The following is a 17,835-nucleotide window of genomic DNA, read 5'->3' on the forward strand; positions in this document are numbered from 1 at the left end:
CAAGGGAGATCAAACATGCGATGCGTTTTATGTCCAGAGTCTCGACTACAATGAATCTACCCGTGACTGGGAATGCTACAGTAGATGGTTCGGTTTCATGACTGCCATTAAACCCCTAGCTTGACGAATATCAAGACATCCCAGCCCTTAGTATTTACAACGTCGAAAGCGCATGCGTGAAACAAAGCATCCTGGAGCCAGCCCCATGCCCCGGTATATAAGAAAAACGCGAGAGAGAACGAGATGGACCACAGAATGGGGACAGCTAGATCCCCCCAATGACGGATCCAGCCGATGATCATAACGATTGATTTTCAAGAGGCATATTGAGATTGGTGATGAAGATGAGAGAGAGAGAGAGAGAGAGAGAGAGAGAGAGAGAGAGACGGCACATGAAACATCAAGACAGCCGTGAAGACATGATATAATGTGAGATAGGGATCAGATGAGTCGTGAGATCAGGAATGACGGGATGAGCAGTGGAAAGAGAGAGCGAAAGATCTAGAGCAAATAAAAACGCTTAGAGGTTTGTGTTTTTGGATTTCCTTTGCCGAGAGGGAAAGTAAACCGGGGCCTGATTGTGCCTTTTTCGATTTTCAGAATGACTTTGAAGCCGGAGATGTGAGAGATGACGCCTGTCTGACGCACTCAATCAGTCGCTTCGCTTCCGTCCATCTTCGTCGACATTGGCAGCAGACGGGGAGGTTTTCGTGTCCCGCTGGGCCGTCGCACTGGATTCCTCGACTACATCCTCGGTGTCCCAGTTATCGACGGCATTTTCATCCCAATTGTCGACCTCCTGCTCCAGCGTGGTGACGCCCGATTCCTGCGGGCCGAGACCATTGCCGTGCTCTCGGGGATGGCCCAGCTCGATATCGTCGCCGGCGCCGTCACCCATGGCGCCGAAGCGGGCCTTGCGTCTCCGGTCGAGCATGCGTCGGTGGTACCAGCTGCAGAGACCGATGGCCCCGACGCTGCCGACGATGTTGGCGAGGAGATCGAAGGGGTCGAAGGAGCGGCCATTGGGGAGGAGGCCCTGGACGATCTCGGACCCGATGCCCAGGATGAGCGTGCAGACGACGAGGGTCAGGTGCAGGGTGCGACGGCGGGTGGTGTCGGGGATCCAGTAGAAGACGAGCGAGAGCAGGAAGAAGGTGACGACGTGCAGGAACTTGTCATTGGGCTGCAGCTGGGCGGGCACGCTGTTGTAGGAGCTGTGCGGCAGAAGGCCGATGTAGGCGGCGAGGATGAGGAGGAAGACGAAGGCGCCTGGAGCGAATGGGGGGAGGTTGGGTTAGCTGATGGAGCTGTTGGGGATACCACGATCGGATCTGCAGATAGGCGGGAGGGCACAATGGGGGGAGATAGAACCTACCCGCGAAAGGATAGCGGATGCGCATGATGGGGAGTAAGTGGAGGGTAGGGAGAGAGAGAGAAGAAGAAGAAGAAGAAGAAGGGAAGAAGAGCGAGAGTTAGAGGAGAGTCGAAAGTCGAGGCAGAGGAAGACGAAGACGAAGGAAGTCGACGGATGCGTCATGTGCCCCGTCGGCAAAACGGGCGTCGACGAAACGCAGGACTTTCAGGTCCATTGTCTTCCGCGCGAGTCGCTCTCAAAGAGACTGGCTTCATTGTTGCGCGCTTTGGACGGCGACCTGGGGAGTTGGACCTTTGCACAGACAGACTGGCGGCGTGGATCGTCAGAGAACTAGTCGTAGCGACAAACTGCGCGGTTGGTCTGAAAACTGCGGCCGGCCCTTTCGACTTCATCTCATCCGCGCAGAGAACCTCAGCCCGCCTGCTGCCCTTCGCTCTGCCATCAGATCCTCCCCCCACCCCCATCGTTTGGGCGCCGCAAATATCACCGGCCAGCTCCTCGCGCTCTCCCCTTCTCCTTCATGTCTTTTTCCGTCCCCGACGCCCCCGCTGTGCTGCCCTCCCGATCCTGAACATAGCCGTGGAGAAGCGAGCCCCCTCGCCCGCCCCAGAACCGGGGTCTTGGAGCGAGCATGTCGCTCGGACACCAGCACGCCTGGCTGCCCCCCGGCCATCTGCGCCCTCCCGATGATCATCACGACGTGCGGTCCGTCAATGGCTACTCCAAATCGCTGTCCGGCCCGCGCACCCCCCAGATGCGCGCCTCCGTCGACACCGACGCCGTCCACGCGGGTAATTTGATATCGGAGGCTGATGCTGCAGCCGAGGAGGACCCACGCATCGCCACGTTTCGCGACCTGTACAAACGCAGCGAGGCGAAAATAAATGATTTGTTTACCAACCAGAAAGCCGCCGAGGACCTCGCCGCCTCCGCCGGCGCGCTCCCTGACGTGCCTGAGGCCGAGCCTCAACGCGCCGACGAGCCCGCCGCGACCCCGGTGCCCCCCAAGAAGCCTGCCAGGAAGCTGGACGACGATGACTACGATGACTACGATGACGATGACGACGAGGACGACGCCGATGCGGCCTCCCTGCCCAAGCCCAAGCCCAAGCCCCTTTCGCAGGAGCCCAGCGGCATGCCCTCCCCTAGTCACCACCCCAGCGGCTCCACCCCGGCCGGAGCCGACCCCCCAAAGAAACGAAGAAAGAGACGCTCGAGGACATCCGCAAGAAGCTAGAGGAAGACAAGAAAGCCACCGAGGATGCCGCCAAGCGCAGCTTCCACACCCTGTTCTATACCCTGGAGAATGATAGAGACGCCATGCTAGATCAGCAGCGCCTAGAAGAGTCCGAGCGGCAGGTGGAGGCCGAAATGTCGGGCCAGGCCAACTCGGGAAACAACGCAAACGCCGGCTCGAATGGCTACGGCTCGCTGAGCAGCGCGAACCTGGGTGCCTCCAGCCTGACGCTGAAGAACCTGATCGCGCGGATCGACATGAAGCGGAACATGGTGCAAGCTTCGGATGCGGAACTGCGCAGCCTGATGAGCGAAGTTCGGAAGAACAGGAGCAAGTGGGCCAGCGAGGATAAGATCGGCCAGGAAGAACTCTACGAAGCCGCCGAGAAAGTCCTCAGCGAGCTGAAAGCAATGACGGAGCATTCGTCGGCTTTCTTAACCCGTGTTAATAAACGCGATGCGCCCGACTATTACACGAGTATGAACTTCAATCCACCCCTCGCATGGCATGTGGTCTTGTAAAGTAAACTAACCATCGATGACAGTTATCAAACACCCCATGGATCTGGGAACCATGACCAAGAAGCTCAAAGCTCTGCAATACAGGTCAAAACAGGACTTTGTTGACGATGTCAACCTGATTTGGTCCAACTGCTTCAAGTACAACACCAACCCGGATCACTTTTTGCGCAAACACGCTTTGTATATGAAGAAGGAAACAGAGAAACTGGTTCCTCTTATTCCAGACATTGTGATCAGAGATCGCGCCGAAGTTGAGGCGGAAGAGCGCAGACTGCAAATGGCGGAGCTGGACGGCGCGGAGGAGAGCGACGACGAGCCGATCATGTCGTCAAGAGGTAGAAAGGCTCCCGGTAAATCATCCAAGAAAGGAGCCGCGCCAGCTCGAAACACTCCCAGCGGATCAGAACCTCCCGCTGCTTCGTCCTCACAGCCCCCTGCTCCTGTCCGTTCCGACTCCGATGCTCTCATGGAAGGCACCCAGAATGGGTTCGCGACGCCACCGCCTCCGGGAACGCAAACGCCGTCGGACCCGGCTGGAATTGGAAATGGCGTGCCGGGGAGCCAAGGTGACTCTATGGACATCGATGGCCTGGCTCCCACGAGCAGCGCGCCCAGCGCTCTGCCGGCTTCGGGCGTGGAGCTCGAGGACCCCGAGTACAAGGTGTGGAAGCAGGTCACTAAAAAAGATCGAGCGATAATTGCGGCAGAACGGCACCGTCTCTTCAAGGGTGATAAGCTGAACTCGGACGAGCCCGCCCTACTTCGCACGAAAACCGGCATGCGCAGATGGCTGAAGAACCACAAGCAAGCGAACGCCGAGGGGGGCGACAAGGCCCATGAATCCAACGCGCAGGGCATCGAATCGAATGCTGCGGGCGAGAGTCTGGCGGAAGGTATCGAAGGGGACGAAGATCGTGTGATACCAGATTATTACGACGTGATGTCCGGCGTTCCTGATCTTCCCCCACGCTTGTTGTGGAGAGAAGACGCCGACGGTAACATTGTCGATGCGTCGGAAGAGTTCTTGCGCATTCTGCCCAAGAATTCATTCATTCAGCCGGACAGCAAGCTTGCGCGGAAGATGGACGCAAACATGCGCCAGATGCAGGAAACTCGGAAGGTTTGCTCCAAGGTTGGTATCGTGAAGCAGATGCAGTTGCAATCTCAGGTATGCCTTTCTCTCCCTCCCCCGGCCCGACTCACGTTGTATGGTCTAATGCTTGGTAGATGTACCAAAACCAATTTCAGAAATATCAGCCTGAACCGTTCGTCGAGCAAGACATTCCGGCTCATGTTCTGAATGATGAGGGTCCCGTCATTGCGCCTTGGACTTGCAGAGCGGCCTTGCAGCGCTCCGTTGCGAAGATTTTCTACCACACTGGATTCGAGGAGTATCAGCCGTCGTCTCTCGACACGGTCACCGACATCGCTTCGGACTTTTTCCAGAAAATTGGCGAAACCATGAAGTCCTACATGGAGGCCCCCAAAGTTTCCGATGCTGAATCGGTGGAAAACACATCGAATTCTCAGTGGAAGTCGGCCTATACAGAGCCCGAAATTGTGCTTCATACCCTCTCCTCCGTTGGCACCGACATCGAATCGCTCGAGTCCTACATTAAAGACGACGTGGAGCGTCTGGGAACGAAGCTTTCGACGGTCCATGATCGACTGAGATCGTTGCTGTCTGAGCTTCTGCGGCCGGCTCTCGCCGATGGAGGCGAAGATGGCTCCAACGCCTTCAATGACGGAAGTGAGCAGTTTGTTGGTGGCGACTTCGCGGAAGATATCGACGAAGATTTCTTTGGCTTCAAGGAACTGGGTCTGGACAGAGAGCTGGGCCTTGCCACTCTCAGCGTCCCTCTGCATCTCCTTCAGAACAGGATGTACAACGCTGCTCAAGCACAAAACACGAGGTATGTATTGCTCAATTCCCCGGAGACACTCAGGAACTGCCTGCTAACCCCAAATCTTCCCACCAGCGCCACCCAAACTGTTACTCTCTTCTCGCCGCCTCCCCCCTTCCCACGGATCACTCCGGAGACGTTGGCATCGCAAATTGGTCTGGTCCAAGGGTTTTTCAGCGCCAAATTGCAAGCCAATAACAACGAGCCTCTGGTTGAAGACCTTGAACTACCGCCGAAGCAGCGACCTATGGCCGCCCGTCCTCGTCTCCCGGCATCGGGCAAGATCCCGGCGTCGGCGTCTTCAGGACCCACGGGATCAACATCCAGTCCTCAAAAGCGCCCACTCCCGCCAACGGCTGGCGGACCTGGCGCTCCTAAAGCTGGCACTGCCGAGCCTAGCAAGAAGAAGGTCAAGAAGAACAGTGGAGTTGCAATGGGCATTCCCGGATCGACTGTCGAGGGAGATGAGGCTACTGCGAACGCCGACGGGGCAAAAGCTTCGAATCCAACCCTGTCCAATCTCAAGAACAAGGACTCGGCGGTTGATGAAGCATCCATCTCGGCCACAGACCATGGCAACGGGAAAGGCCTCGACGCCGACGTTGCTGGCGCCGAAAACAGTGACCCGACTGGCGTTTCCAGCCTGGACCCGAATAAGAGTAACGACAGCACCGTGCCCCTGACAAATGGGACTGCGGGTGATGCGTCATGATGTATGACCGCCAATGGTTGTGAACCATTCGCAACTCCTGGTTTACCGCACCGATTCGATGCTATCTATCGCCGTCGAGTTTTGGAGATTTTGTAGGATTTGTACGACCATACCTGGCTTGGCCTTTTCTTCTTCCCCCTATCTTTCCGAGTATTTTCCTTTCTTCTTAACACGTTTAACACGTGTCTCCGTCCGATCTTTCTTGGGTGGCTATAGCGCGCGCGTCCATAAAGAGACGTGTCTTTTGCCTGTCGCTTGAATTGGGAAATGGTGATCTCATTTGCGGATTTGATACCCAAGGGCTTTGCATGAACTAGGATTCTGGTGTGGTGGTCTTCTCCCAACATGTTTCTTTCTTCCTCCACTTTGGATCTTATCTCTCTACTACTTATTAACTTGCATTGGGGTCTGTGATACAAAAAGGTCGGGTATATGGACGGCGCACCATGGCATGACTTTCTGGTTGGGAGAGACACAGTCTCCCTTCTTCTTATACTACCCTGCTGCTCATAATCATTGCTGTTTCTTGCTTTTCCTAGCTGACCATTTATTCTTTTCTGACACCTGGAGTTTTGATTTCCCCCCAATGAAAAAAATCCCCAAAAAAGAGCAGTCTGTTCCCGCAAAGATCGATCCATCTGCATCTGCCATGAAAAAACTTCCAGTGTTCCCTTTCTCTTTCTTTTCTCCCTCTGTATTCTTTTTGTGTGTGTGTCACTATTATTATTACTTTCTTCTAAACTAACCTCACCAGCTTCATCTCTCTCGCGCTCTCTCTCTTCCTTCTTATCCGTGTACTCTTTATCCGGCACCTTTTCTTCAATCTTCCTATACCAGCGCTTGTGCAGTCAGTCCATGTTCATGTTCTTCCTAAACCCCCATTTTCTACATACTCGATTCGTGTCTTCATCTCTTCGTCCCGTTTCTTTTTCTTTCTTGTCTCCTTTTTTCTATTTCTTCATCTGCACCTGCACCTGCTGTTTGTTCTTGTCGCTCCCCGCCCTGTGACCCTTGGTCTTGTGTCGGTGGGAAATGAAGGGAGAAGAAGCTTGAATAGTTCGTACATAGTTTTGTCTCTTGTCCTTCCCACCCAAATAAAGATTTGAATGCCTTGGTTTTGAAATTTCTTGATCGTGTTGAGCTGTAGGGTAGTTCGGGATGTACGTTCGCCAAAAGTCCTACATGGTGTCTTAGTACCTTTCTCTGGCGCGAGAAACACCTGGAGCCAAGGGAACTCTTTAAGATGACCAGGTTAAGCTAGTCGAATGTTCGAACGACCAAGGATGTCACTGAATGAGTCCGCAAGCCGATGTATACCTACGTAGTGCTACGAGGAGCCGAAGCAAGGCTTTCACTGTTTGTAAAGAAAGAAAAAGAGTAATTCAGATTGCAAAGCGAAGCTATCCTAAGACGCAGAAAGCAACTTCTAGCCTGCAATTACCGATCTCCCAGATGTATCTGCCTTGTTGAAGCCAGCTCGCCCTGGTCGATTAGGTCATCGCCAGCCTGAAATTCGAAGCCCACAGCCGGGTCAATTTGATAGCGTGTAAGCCCAATGAACCAGCCCAGTGATAGAACGTGACGCAGCCGCATAAAAAAAGAGCGGAGATTTCCTGATCCATGGCTTAAGCATGGTTGCCAAGCGTGAAAAGTGAAAGAAACGGAAAAGAAAAGGAACAACATTGAGGAAGACAACCTGTGCAGCCCAGTACCTAGATGTACCACATTCCAAACGGCAATCTGTTCGAGGTTCCATGAATGGACAACAAGCGCGGGTCAGTCGGCTTGTCCTTGGGCTTCGGATTGGTCATCTTGACCTGTGGACCGCTCTGAGGGCCAGAGCTGGCAGGGACATCCTCATGATGTTTGGCGCGGGTGGCGATCAGATGCGCGTAGTAGACAGCCGGGACTAGAGTGAATCATGTTAGTAATTTGAAACATCGTCCGAAGGGAAGAAACATACACAAGGACACTGAGGTAGTCGACCTCATGTACTGATAGCAGTGATCATAGACCATGTTCTCAAGTTCGTGAGCACGATGCTTGTTTTGATCCAAGATTACGTGATAGTGGACCGGACGAGACGTGCCCTGAAGCGCGATGTGCGAGTACAAAAGGAAATCCCAGTCATGAGGGCTGGTCACATCCTTTTCGATAAGGGTGCCAGGAAGGGGGTTGCCATTCTTGTCGGCTGAATTGCGGTCACCGGCCCGGGGGAACGCCCTGAGGTGATGACGCTTGTTGGCAATCACCACAGTGAACTTGCCTTTCCACTGATCCTGAGTCAGCTGCATAAAGATAGACTTCATGACAAAGACTTCCTCGTTGAGGACATGTTCGAACTGGCCAGTTGACACACCGTCTCGGAAGTAGTAAACGCGCTCAGGTGCACGGCCCTGGCCGACGGTGGACATCCATTCGCGAACAAGTGGAGTCAGCATAATCTCCATGTTCGCACGAGCAATGATCTCGATGCGGTCTCCATTAGCCTCACAGGCGCCCCAATAGCGACCGCCAAAAGTGTCCATGCACACGGACATAGCGGCCATGGAAGGGGACCACACGCCCAGAGGCGAGTGGGTCACGTCGGCACCAATAATCATCGACATGGGCTTAAGGGAAGCTTCAGGAACCTTGGTAATGATTCGAGCTGTAGTACCACCGAGCTTTGCGTTCACCTTCATCAGGACGTTGGAGATGTACTGCGGATTTGCCTTGGCCACATGGAGCGACTGCATAACCTGAGAAGGCACACCCCAGCGGCAGTCACACGATTTCTTGATCCGAGAATAGGTGAACGAGTTCTTGTCAGGGACCACAATCAACAGAATCTGGGGATCCTTTTGAAACTTAACGCCGGTTTGGTTGTATAGCTTTTTCATCGCTTCGCCGATATCCTCCTTGAGCTCAACAACAAGTGGGCGGTGCACGACCTGACCTCCATGACCTGCGTAAGTCTTCATGAACCCATCAACAAATGTTTCCACCTGAGTCTTGTTCACCGAGTTGCGCTTGCCGGTAAAGAACCCGATGCCCCATGATTCGAGAGGCCTCTTGTTGGGCTGATAGAACTTCTTTCCTCGAAGATCCCAGCGACCATTAGTGCCAGGATTATGACGTTGATTGCCACCGAACTGGATATCGGGGTTGGGCAACAGTCGGGCTTTGGTCCGAATCATGTTTTGGTCAATTTGAAGTCCGAAAGTCTTAAGCACAGGATCACTGTCATGAGCAAGCATGGCCTTGGACTTGTGAACCGATTGCAAACGATCGCTAGGCCGCGCAGCCGCATACTTGATCATATGCGAGGTCTGGTATTCGTTGAGCTTCCAAGGGTATTTCTGAAGACCATGAATCGTAAGAACTTCCATTGGGTAGACGACCCCCTTCTTGGTCATCTCAACCATGGGAAGATCCCAGTTGGTGAGGGTGAGATTATACTTCCTCTTGAAGTAGGTCTCGACACTGATCTTTTCGGTCTTGCCGGTTGCCTTGTCTTTCAGTTCAATGAGGTACTGACGGGCATTTGCGTTAATCAGCCCTTTGACGATGAAATTGGTACCAAGAACTGGACAGCCGCGGTAGTGCGGTTGAACCTGCAACTTTCTCAAGCGGCGGTGGGCCTCGTAAAACTGGGTTGATTCAGTGACACCACCATGGCCGTCAGCGACAGGCTTCAGAACATGGGCCAGATTTTGATGGTCGCGGCAGTCAAGCACCGCCATGGCTGCTCCCATGAAGGAAATTCGTGCCCAAAAGCAAGAGTTGGAAACATCGACGTTCACAATCAATCCACGTCCCTACGACACCAATTAGCTCGGTATAGTGGGAAAAGGAATATGGCAAACTTACAATAGCAGGTCGGATAGCCTGATAGACACCCTTGAAGGCAAGAACGCCGTTACCTAAGTCCTTGTTGTCTCCGTCGGCATCGAAAAAGGAACGCCTAAGCGCAAGGAACTTGGTGCTGGGATATTCCCGGATGACATGGTCGAGGAAATCTGCAACAGTTAGCCGGCTGACGTACACATGAAAGTAGGCAGGAAAGCTTACTCAGGGCCTCCAAAACAGCCTCAGACATGGAAGTTTTTCCAGAGAGCCAGGCGTTGAGAACTGCCAAGTTGACAGTTTTGGTAGGACGCACAAGAAGACGGAAGACGTTGGGGGTCTTGGTATTGGGGCGACGACCTTGCTCAGCATCAAGATCAACCATGACATTAAGCTCATGCTTGTAGTCATTCATGGACCTGTGGTTTGTCAGTGGGAATGTCATGACGAAATGGGTAGTTGGAAGTGCGTACCAGGCCAGCTTCTGACCGTCAAAAACAATCTGCTTGAGAGCCGTCTTTCTGGCAGCTGAATCCCAGACCTTTTTGATCACCACGTTCTTCTCAGCCCCAGAGCCAATATGAACCTGTGCTTTATATTAGCGGCGGTTTCACGAGGAGCACGGGGAACAAGGGAACTCACATCATACTGGTAAACATTCTTGTTTGGGAACTTGACGATGGGATAGGCGTTCATAGATAATTCGATCTCCTTGCCGGTAGTGTTGAAGCCGGGACGAGGAACCGTCTCAACGGGGACAGAATACTTGACCAGTTCGTCAGCAGCACGAAGTCGAAGATGGCGAAGGCCACCAGTGAGCTTGTTGATCTCTTCGAGATTCTCCATGGTTGGAAGCAGAAACAGAAAGGAAGATTTGAGAAAAGGAAATGCTCGAAAGCGGAAGGTTGGAAACGAGGGGAAAGGCGGATTTGGGAACAGGGGAAGCTGGGAGATGGGAGAAGAAAAGAAGAGGAGGAGGTGGAGAGAGGGGGATTGAGGGGGTTTATATAGACAAGAAATCTGCTGGGGAAAGGCATGCTGTGAAGCGTTGATTGTGGCCCAGGGAATGGTGAGACAAGGCAATGAATATCGGCTTCCTACATTGAAGGAGGCCTATGATGTGTGAATCCAGACCACCATATGCAGACGCCGTTTGACCGCTGCCCAAGGTGAATGGCGACTGGTGGAGGGGCACGGGAAGATAAAACGACAATTTCCGGGATAACGGGGAAAGAGATGGAGGGAATTGTAAGCGAGATATTCACAGAGAGAAGGAAATGCCGAAGAAGATGGAATGACTTGAGGTCGCATGCGAGAGGATGGTACAGGAGAGACGGACAATACGATTGATGGAGACCGAATAGACGACGGCGCATTCACGCCCACCCCCGACGAAATTTTGATGGCTGCAGACTTTACGCCTAGGAGAAAAAGAAAAGAAAAGAAAATAAAAGGAAAGGAAAAAAAAAAAGAACTTACCAGGTGGTTGATGGAATATGCTCCCATGGGCAAATCGACATTTCTAACCATGTCGGTGACCAATCTGGGCTTGTCTAAGGCCGGATCGCCTAAGCGTTCGCTCGCCATTTTTTCGGTTGTAACTGTGCAAGGGGCGAGTAAGTTGTTTGGGAAATGGAAGCGCGTTCGTTACGACGCGGTGGACTTCCTGAAAAGATAGGGAGCCAAAGAAGATGGGGGGATGGGAAGAGATCAGGAAATGACCCCCAGGGAGATTTTGCGTAGAATCAACGAGAAGACGGATGGTAGAGTGGTAGTAAAGGGTGTAGGAGCGATGAAGGTTGTGGAGACGCGGAGAGTCAACAGGAAGGTGGGTAGAGAGGAGACGCGAGACGTGTCAGAAGAAACGAAGGAGAGGTGCTCGCGGTCAGGTAAGGTGAGAGAGATGTGAGAGAGGTGAGATTGGTTGACGATAGAAGGCGATCGTCGAGTGAGGTGAGGATGATGGTCAGGTTGAGAGGTTGAGAGGTGGGAGATGAGAGATGTCAAGGAGATGAAGGAAGGAAGTGGAGGAAGAAGAGGGGAAGAGGAAGATGGAGGAAGAAAGTAAACAACTGGAAGGAAGTAGGAGGGGGAGGGGGGTTGCCTTGGTAGGAAGGTGCAAGTGAGAGAAGACCAACTCAGGATTGATTGGCCCAGAGGAAGTAGGTCGGTGGTTAAAAGAAGGAGAGAGTAGGTAGGTGCTAGGTAGGTAGAGGGCACTGAGAGACAATTCGAATGGGTTCAGAAAGGCAGAGGGGATGGATTACTGGTATTGCTCACCTGCAGATGTGAAGACGTCCAAAGTGTATGTATGTAAAGTGCAAGAAAAAGTGCAAGAAAAAAACATCACATTTCATTCGATTCAATTCAACGCAATTCCTGCTCCAGTCCAGGCTATCCCAATCCTCCAAAAAAACAAGAAGTGAAAAAAGGCCACTGTACAAAATCCCGCGCTCTCGAGGCAGGCATATAATGGAACGAAGAATTATCAAATTCGAACGGTTGACTTGGAGCCCTTCCTGCGGCGTAAAATCCCTCGTGGCGCTCAAGTCAAATCCATACGAGAACGCCGTTTCATAAGATGCAAGAAACATTCCAGAAAGACTATACAGTCCCGAGCCACACCGGACCCGTGAGATGATATCGAAAGACATTAAAAACAAAAGTAGGGGGACAGTCCCACGGCACGAGGGGGTCCGGATATTCAGTTGTGAGTCATCAAAGAGCAAGAAGGCCGTGTCTATATTCGTAGATCGATTATGAGCGGTACATGCCTGGAGAGGGAGGACCGTTAGCTAAAGTGGCCGAGGGGGTGGGCAAAGCCCCACGACGAGCAGCAAGAAGACTTACCGGAGAAAGGCTGCATGGGGTTCTGTCCCGTTCCAAGTCCGCGGACGGGCTGCGGTAAAGGGATCTGGGAAATAGAGCTGGGCATGTCGATCCTTCGAATGAGATCCACCAGTTTCTCGGGTGAGAATCGACCGGCAGTGTACGACGACGCCGGGGGGATGATGCTCAAGAGGTATACGATCTCTCGAGGCAACGAGGCGGGTGAACCCTGCGTCCGGAATTGCGATCCGGATTGGCTGCTCACGGTCGGCTGGGTGCGTTTCTGTTGATCCAACTGCCGCCGTTGCGCCGTCTTGAGCGGCGATTCGGCGCGAACGAATTTGCGCGGTCGGTTCATGTCATCGTCAAAGTCATCCAACGATCGTTTGGGGGAGTTGGTGACGGAGGGATCGGGATACTTCGCAACGGGCGTGCCGTGACGCGACATGACCTGCTCCGTCGGGAACGCAGCCTTGGGCCGGGTTTGAGAGGGCGAGATGATCGGCCGCACGCCGGTAGGGTCGAAGGTAGGGGTGGAATATCGGTGGGAAAACTGATCCAGGGTGGGATCTTCGGGGAAAAGTTCGCGCATACGGCTCTCGAGGTTGATGACTTGAACCAGATCCCCGTAGCGAGATTCGTATTCATGGAGGAATGCGAAGATGGGCTTGGTCTTGTGAACATTTTCGGGATTGGATGCCAGCTTCCTGACCGTCATCTCGAACACCGCACGAGCGTCTGAAGAATTGTCAGTTAGCGTTTGTAGATCATGGACCGGAAGGCTTAGACTTACTAATGACATCATTGATGTCTATCAAGTGCTTCATGTATTCGAGCGCAAAGTTCTCATCCTCCGGGAAAAGCTTTGCGCCTCGTTCGAAAATCCTCGTGGCGGCCTGATCCTTGTAGCAGTGATACTCGATGAGCGCGCTGGCAATGTAGACATCGCTTGTGATCCGACCTCGCTTACGAGCGTCCGCAAACGCCTGTCGCGAACCGGGCACCTCGCCGGGCTTGCCCTTGCCTTGGACACGGCGCATCGCGCGGATGAGCGCGATCCACGCAAACGAGATCGTCCTGGAGAGAATGCCAATCTGGATGGCGTGTGCATTCCGAAGGGCCTCGACCTGGGCTTTCTTAACCGATTCCCGGGCCTTCGACTCACTTTGATCGTCATCGTCTTCATCGGGCCGTCGGTTCGGCTTTTCGGGTTTCATTTTGGCAAACGCATCTTCGAGACGGGCAACATCCTGGGCTTCGCGGGTGCGTGCCTTGGCAACGAGATCGTAGAGAGCATCCAGAAGCTTGTCGTAGGGCTCTCTGACCAGAGCACCGCGTTTGATGGAGTCTTGTTCGGAGTCCGACGTGATCTCAAGTCGGTCAGCGCGCTTGAATGCAAGCAGACAGCTTTCCGGGTTAGCGTCGATGCCGTGCTTCAAGAAATCATTTCCTTCGGTTTCCAGGTCATTCAGAAAACAGAACTCAGCGGCCTCGAACCACATTTCTGGTAGGAATCTGAGAGCCATAAGGGCTTGCTTGTACACATAGACGACACGGGTCTTGAATGCGACCGGGTCATCTTCTTTCAGAACGAGAGGGTCTCCCTTCTCCCACTGGATCCATCGCTTCCAGATTTCAATCTGCTGCGCAAACTCAACGTCGCCATCAGAGCCAGGGATCGGAGGCAGCCTAGGCAGCGTGGTGCGATTTAGGTCTCTCGTGGTATTCTGGAGTTCGGTATAGGAGCTGCGAGCGGTCATGTATGCCGGCGATTGCTCTTGGAGAAACTTTCGACCCTACGATAAACCACGGGAGGTTAGATGCAGCAAACGGTAAGGGGCAGGGGGTGGGTTTGGAATACCGTAAGCTTGTTTAGGCCCATTTCAAACTGGTCGTATTCTTTCCAGAGGGTGTTGATAGCCTGCGTGGGGACTGCAATGGCCTTTTGATAGGCCTTCCGCAGCAAATCCATCTTTTGCTGGTCTTGCCATCCGGAGCCGCCAACATTTCCCGGACCAGAGCGAATGAATTGAACGTAGTCCGCCCAGATAGAGCCGGAGTCTTTATCCACACCCACATGATGAAGTGCCAGATCATAGGCGGACGAGATGATGGTCCTTGCTTGGCTGGCAGTGTCGGTGGTCAAGGGATTGCGCCGGCGAACATAGTCCAAATAGACAGTCCACAGCTGAACATCCGCAATGGTCAGAAGAGTTCGGTTGAAGATCTGCTCGAGGCGGAACAGCTCGTTCAGCTCGGATTCCATAGTCGCGTACGCAACCCATTGCTCGGCCTGGTGGATATGGTAAGCTTTTCGGATGCTCTTCTCACGGGAGCCAAAGGGAGGCGAGGACATACAGAAAACGGGAAGACCTGTAGAAAACGCTCATATACATCCCGAGCGCTGTCGATCCTACTGCGACTCCTGTGTTCATTAAGCAACTCGATCCAAGCAGGGATATCACCTCGAGGGTCTTCTTGGATCCGGTCTTCCAAAATGCCCACTCTATCGTGAGGCAAGCGACCCTTCGAAGTGGACGGAGAGTCCGGCGCCGGAGTCGCCGTCGCGCTTCCTTGCGCATTGTCAGACTGTGACGTACGTGAGTTGTACAAAGAGCCCGAAGGAATAGACGCATCATTTTTAGAAGCAACAGCAGGAGGGTATGAACTATTAGGAGCATTCTTCACGCCGGCAGAATCCTGCGCAGCTTCATCCAATGATACATCGGGGGTAGAAGTATCTTCATTTGCATTTCCTGAGATTGGTTGCTGAGGCACATTCATAGGTATAGCATTCATGTCCTCGACACCTAGTACAGCTGGGGGCTCATAATCTGCATCACCCGCGTCATCCTCATCCTCATCATCAACCACAAAGCCCCCGATCGTTCTGGTCTTCGGTTGTACAGCGGTCCCGGGTGCAGGTACCGAGGTGGAGGCCTGAGACTCAGCTCGAGAAGGTGTCTGGGAAGGGACGGCGTTGCCAGCCGGCGGACTGGGGTCGGATTCGGGGGCAAGGGAAGTCTGATCTTGGGGGTTGGATTGAGGGATAGCAGTGGAGGGAACATGTCCATTTGGGGTGGAATCTGTCAAGGGAGCGGAATATTGGTCATGCAATGTCTTTGAAGGATCATAATCATCTGAATCTGAATTATCTGCCCCCTGATCTTCACCCGCCTGATAGTCCACCGAGTCCGCATTCATTGCCTGGGCCTGGAAAAAGGCCTTCTCAGCGTCATCTTCGGCCATGACAAGAGGGATGGAGTGTCCGGTGGCGACCACAGGTGCGGTGAGAAAACAATAAGCCTATATACTGTTGAGGGGTTGCTTGGTCAGCTATTTCGGAGGAGTCATAGAAGGATCGGTAGGTAGGTAGGTAGGTATAGGTGGTCCGAGGGGGGCTAGGGGACACATACAATAAATACCTAGAGCCTGCACAAAGGAAGGAGAGTGCGGAAAGGCAAAGAAGGATAGATGATACAAAGACAATGGAAAGGGGAAGGGTAAAAGATGAAACGGGGGGGAGATGCAGCACGTTCCGGGGGGGCAGAGCTTGCTGGAACAATGAAAATCCCGCGATGGATGAGGCCGTTTCACCGGCAGAAGAACAGAAGCTGCAGCTGTCACGCCGCACGTGACGGGCCAAGGCGGTGGGCGCGCGATGCGTCCAACACGCGCGGCGCGACTCTTAATTAATTCTGAAGTCGAACTCGATCGCCCAAGTCCCCCCCAACGTCTCCAGTTTTTCCTGCTGCATTGCTGCCGTCTCCTCAGCAACTCACTTTTCGGCCTCGAAACATATCCCTACCTCCCTCCTCTACAAAATCTCGCCAGTCCCAATCCCACCTCCAATTCCTCTTTCTCTCCCTCCACTCATCATCCCATTGTTTGTCCATTCTCCCCTCTCCCACACACATCATGTCGGTTGTCTCTCTCCTCGGGGTCAAGATCCTGAACAACCCCGCCCCTTTCCTCTCTCCCTATCAGTTCGAGATCACTTTTGAGTGTCTCGAATCACTTCAAAAAGGTGGGTGGTCTACACCGCTGGGTCAACTTGAGAAAAGACCACCCCGCTAACGCTCGACAACAGACCTGGAATGGAAGCTCACCTACGTCGGTTCCGCGACATCGTAAGTTAAACCTCAGTCCATCGGACTAGAAACGTTCCTCCCCACTTACAGATTTATGTAGCTCCGAATATGACCAAGAGCTCGATTCTCTTCTCGTCGGCCCTATCCCAGTCGGCGTCAACAAGTTCATCTTCGAAGCCGACCACCCCGACCTCAAACGCATCCCCACGTCGGAAATCCTTGGTGTGACGGTCATTCTGCTCACTTGCAGCTACGACGGCCGAGAGTTCGTTCGAGTGGGCTACTACGTAAACAATGAATACGACTCGGAGGAGCTTGCCACCGAGCCGCCATCGAAGCCCATCATTGAGCGTATCCGCCGGAATATCCTCGCTGAGAAGCCAAGAGTGACCCGATTTGCAATCAAGTGGTACGACTCCTGTGATTATCGAAGCCCATCTCTCACTTTTCCTTGCCCCTCCCTTTTCCTTTTCTCTCTTTCGTTGTCTTGGACATATCATATGGCTAACTCTATACTACTAGGGACTCGGAGGAATCTGCCCCCGCCGAATACCCTCCGGACCAGCCTGAAGCCGACAACCTGGACGACGACAGTGGTGCCTACGGTGCGGAGGAAGCCGAGCTTGAAGCCGCTCTGGTCAAAGAACTTGCCGATACCGAGAAGCAACCGGCCCCCAAGACCGAAGACCACGACATGGAGGGCACTGAGCCGACCGCCACCAAAGAAGAAGAGGAGGAAGACATCTCCGACGGCGAGAGTGAGGATATTGAGGACGAAAGTGACGATGATGACGACGATCTTGACGAAGAGGATGGCGGTGACGGCGATGAAGACGTTGAGATGGGCGACGACTCCGAGCAGAAAGACGAGTCGGCCAAGGCCAACCCTGCAGCCCAGCAGCCCCATCAATCGGAAGTCATGGTGCACTGATCTACTGCGGCTTGATTTTGATCGTGGTTGTTTCTTTCTTGTCTTTTTTTTTTCCCTCTTATATATCGAATGATTTGATGATTCGATTGCAACGCTTTGATGACAGAACCAGCTTCATTTCACATATTTAGTTTAGCACCTATATCTAGTTCTTCTATTTTTTTTACGACATAGATTAAGCACAACTCGAAACCGAATTGAAAAAAATACCACATTGCAAAGACAGCCATTCTTGTTTCCTCACCTGCCGTACCTACCTGAGTCCCTCCCTACCACTCAAGGTACACATCCCCTACCACACCTACAATCCCTTCCTGACCTTCACCGAATACCCACGAAAAAGAAGGAAAACAAACAAAGGAAAACAAACAAAGGAAAACAAACAAAGGAAAACAAACAAAGGAAAG

The 17,835-nt window shown here is 53.0% G+C and overlaps 6 protein-coding genes across 6 annotated transcripts; 2 read left to right on the forward strand and 4 right to left on the reverse strand.

The window, feature by feature from the left end:
- Positions 1-652: 652 nt before the first annotated feature.
- P170DRAFT_351321 (VanZ family protein) lies at positions 653-1,400 on the reverse strand (the record flags this gene model as incomplete). Its single annotated transcript, XM_024843854.1, has 2 exons — positions 653-1,269; positions 1,376-1,400. 2 exons carry the CDS (start codon positions 1,398-1,400, stop codon positions 653-655), a joined length of 642 nt encoding a protein of 213 aa, XP_024708216.1.
- Positions 1,401-2,006: 606 nt separating this feature from the next.
- P170DRAFT_444795 (SAGA histone acetyltransferase complex subunit SPT7) lies at positions 2,007-5,749 on the forward strand (the record flags this gene model as incomplete). The annotated part of the gene is made up of 5 exons (XM_024850659.1): positions 2,007-2,523; positions 2,571-3,089; positions 3,157-4,301; positions 4,361-5,046; positions 5,113-5,749. 5 exons carry the CDS (start codon positions 2,007-2,009, stop codon positions 5,747-5,749), a joined length of 3,504 nt encoding a protein of 1,167 aa, XP_024708217.1.
- Positions 5,750-5,782: 33 nt separating this feature from the next.
- Positions 5,783-6,524, reverse strand: P170DRAFT_116619 (uncharacterized protein). The gene has a single exon (XM_024842339.1). It carries the CDS (start codon positions 6,391-6,393, stop codon positions 5,815-5,817), a length of 579 nt encoding a protein of 192 aa, XP_024708218.1. The 5' UTR covers positions 6,394-6,524; the 3' UTR covers positions 5,783-5,814.
- A 687-nt stretch (positions 6,525-7,211) lies between these two features.
- Positions 7,212-10,423, reverse strand: P170DRAFT_403569 (putative eukaryotic translation initiation factor eIF-2C4; the record flags this gene model as incomplete). The annotated part of the gene is made up of 6 exons (XM_024846481.1): positions 7,212-7,658; positions 7,713-9,549; positions 9,602-9,750; positions 9,803-9,996; positions 10,051-10,163; positions 10,220-10,423. The coding sequence occupies 6 exons, from the start codon at positions 10,421-10,423 to the stop codon at positions 7,462-7,464; spliced, it is 2,694 nt and encodes an 897-aa protein (XP_024708219.1). The 3' UTR covers positions 7,212-7,461.
- Positions 10,424-11,948: 1,525 nt separating this feature from the next.
- On the reverse strand, positions 11,949-15,921 carry rna14 (cleavage polyadenylation factor subunit RNA14). Its single transcript, XM_024846482.1, has 5 exons — positions 14,765-15,921; positions 14,268-14,699; positions 13,200-14,202; positions 12,428-13,144; positions 11,949-12,351 (listed from the first exon to the last, which is right to left on the reverse strand). The coding sequence occupies exons 1-5, from the start codon at positions 15,653-15,655 to the stop codon at positions 12,335-12,337; spliced, it is 3,060 nt and encodes a 1,019-aa protein (XP_024708220.1). The 5' UTR covers positions 15,656-15,921; the 3' UTR covers positions 11,949-12,334.
- Positions 15,922-16,115: 194 nt separating this feature from the next.
- On the forward strand, positions 16,116-17,641 carry asf1 (nucleosome assembly factor ASF1). The gene is made up of 4 exons (XM_024854503.1): positions 16,116-16,433; positions 16,497-16,536; positions 16,598-16,906; positions 17,020-17,641. The coding sequence occupies exons 1-4, from the start codon at positions 16,325-16,327 to the stop codon at positions 17,426-17,428; spliced, it is 867 nt and encodes a 288-aa protein (XP_024708221.1). The 5' UTR covers positions 16,116-16,324; the 3' UTR covers positions 17,429-17,641.
- Positions 17,642-17,835: the final 194 nt, after the last annotated feature.

This window comes from Aspergillus steynii (genome assembly GCF_002849105.1).
Source record: "Aspergillus steynii IBT 23096 chromosome Unknown P170scaffold_2, whole genome shotgun sequence".
Lineage (NCBI taxonomy): Eukaryota > Fungi > Ascomycota > Eurotiomycetes > Eurotiales > Aspergillaceae > Aspergillus > Aspergillus steynii.

What these genes read in the sequence shown, in the direction of transcription:
- P170DRAFT_116619 (XM_024842339.1), bottom strand. Translation starts at nt 6,393, where the DNA reads ATGCAGATGGATCGATCTTTGCGGGAACAGACTGCTCTTTTTTGGGGA.
- rna14 (XM_024846482.1), bottom strand. Translation starts at nt 15,655, where the DNA reads ATGGCCGAAGATGACGCTGAGAAGGCCTTTTTCCAGGCCCAGGCAATG. An exon ending in TACAGGTCTTCCCGTTTTCT is followed by an intron (nt 14,700 to 14,764) that starts GTATGTCCTCGC and finishes CATATCCACCAG; the next exon opens with GCCGAGCAATGGGTTGCGTA. An exon ending in TGGGCCTAAACAAGCTTACG is followed by an intron (nt 14,203 to 14,267) that starts GTATTCCAAACC and finishes GGTTTATCGTAG; the next exon opens with GGTCGAAAGTTTCTCCAAGA.
- asf1 (XM_024854503.1), top strand. Translation starts at nt 16,325, where the DNA reads ATGTCGGTTGTCTCTCTCCTCGGGGTCAAGATCCTGAACAACCCCGCC. An exon ending in TACGTCGGTTCCGCGACATC is followed by an intron (nt 16,537 to 16,597) that starts GTAAGTTAAACC and finishes AGATTTATGTAG; the next exon opens with CTCCGAATATGACCAAGAGC. An exon ending in ACCCGATTTGCAATCAAGTG is followed by an intron (nt 16,907 to 17,019) that starts GTACGACTCCTG and finishes CTATACTACTAG; the next exon opens with GGACTCGGAGGAATCTGCCC.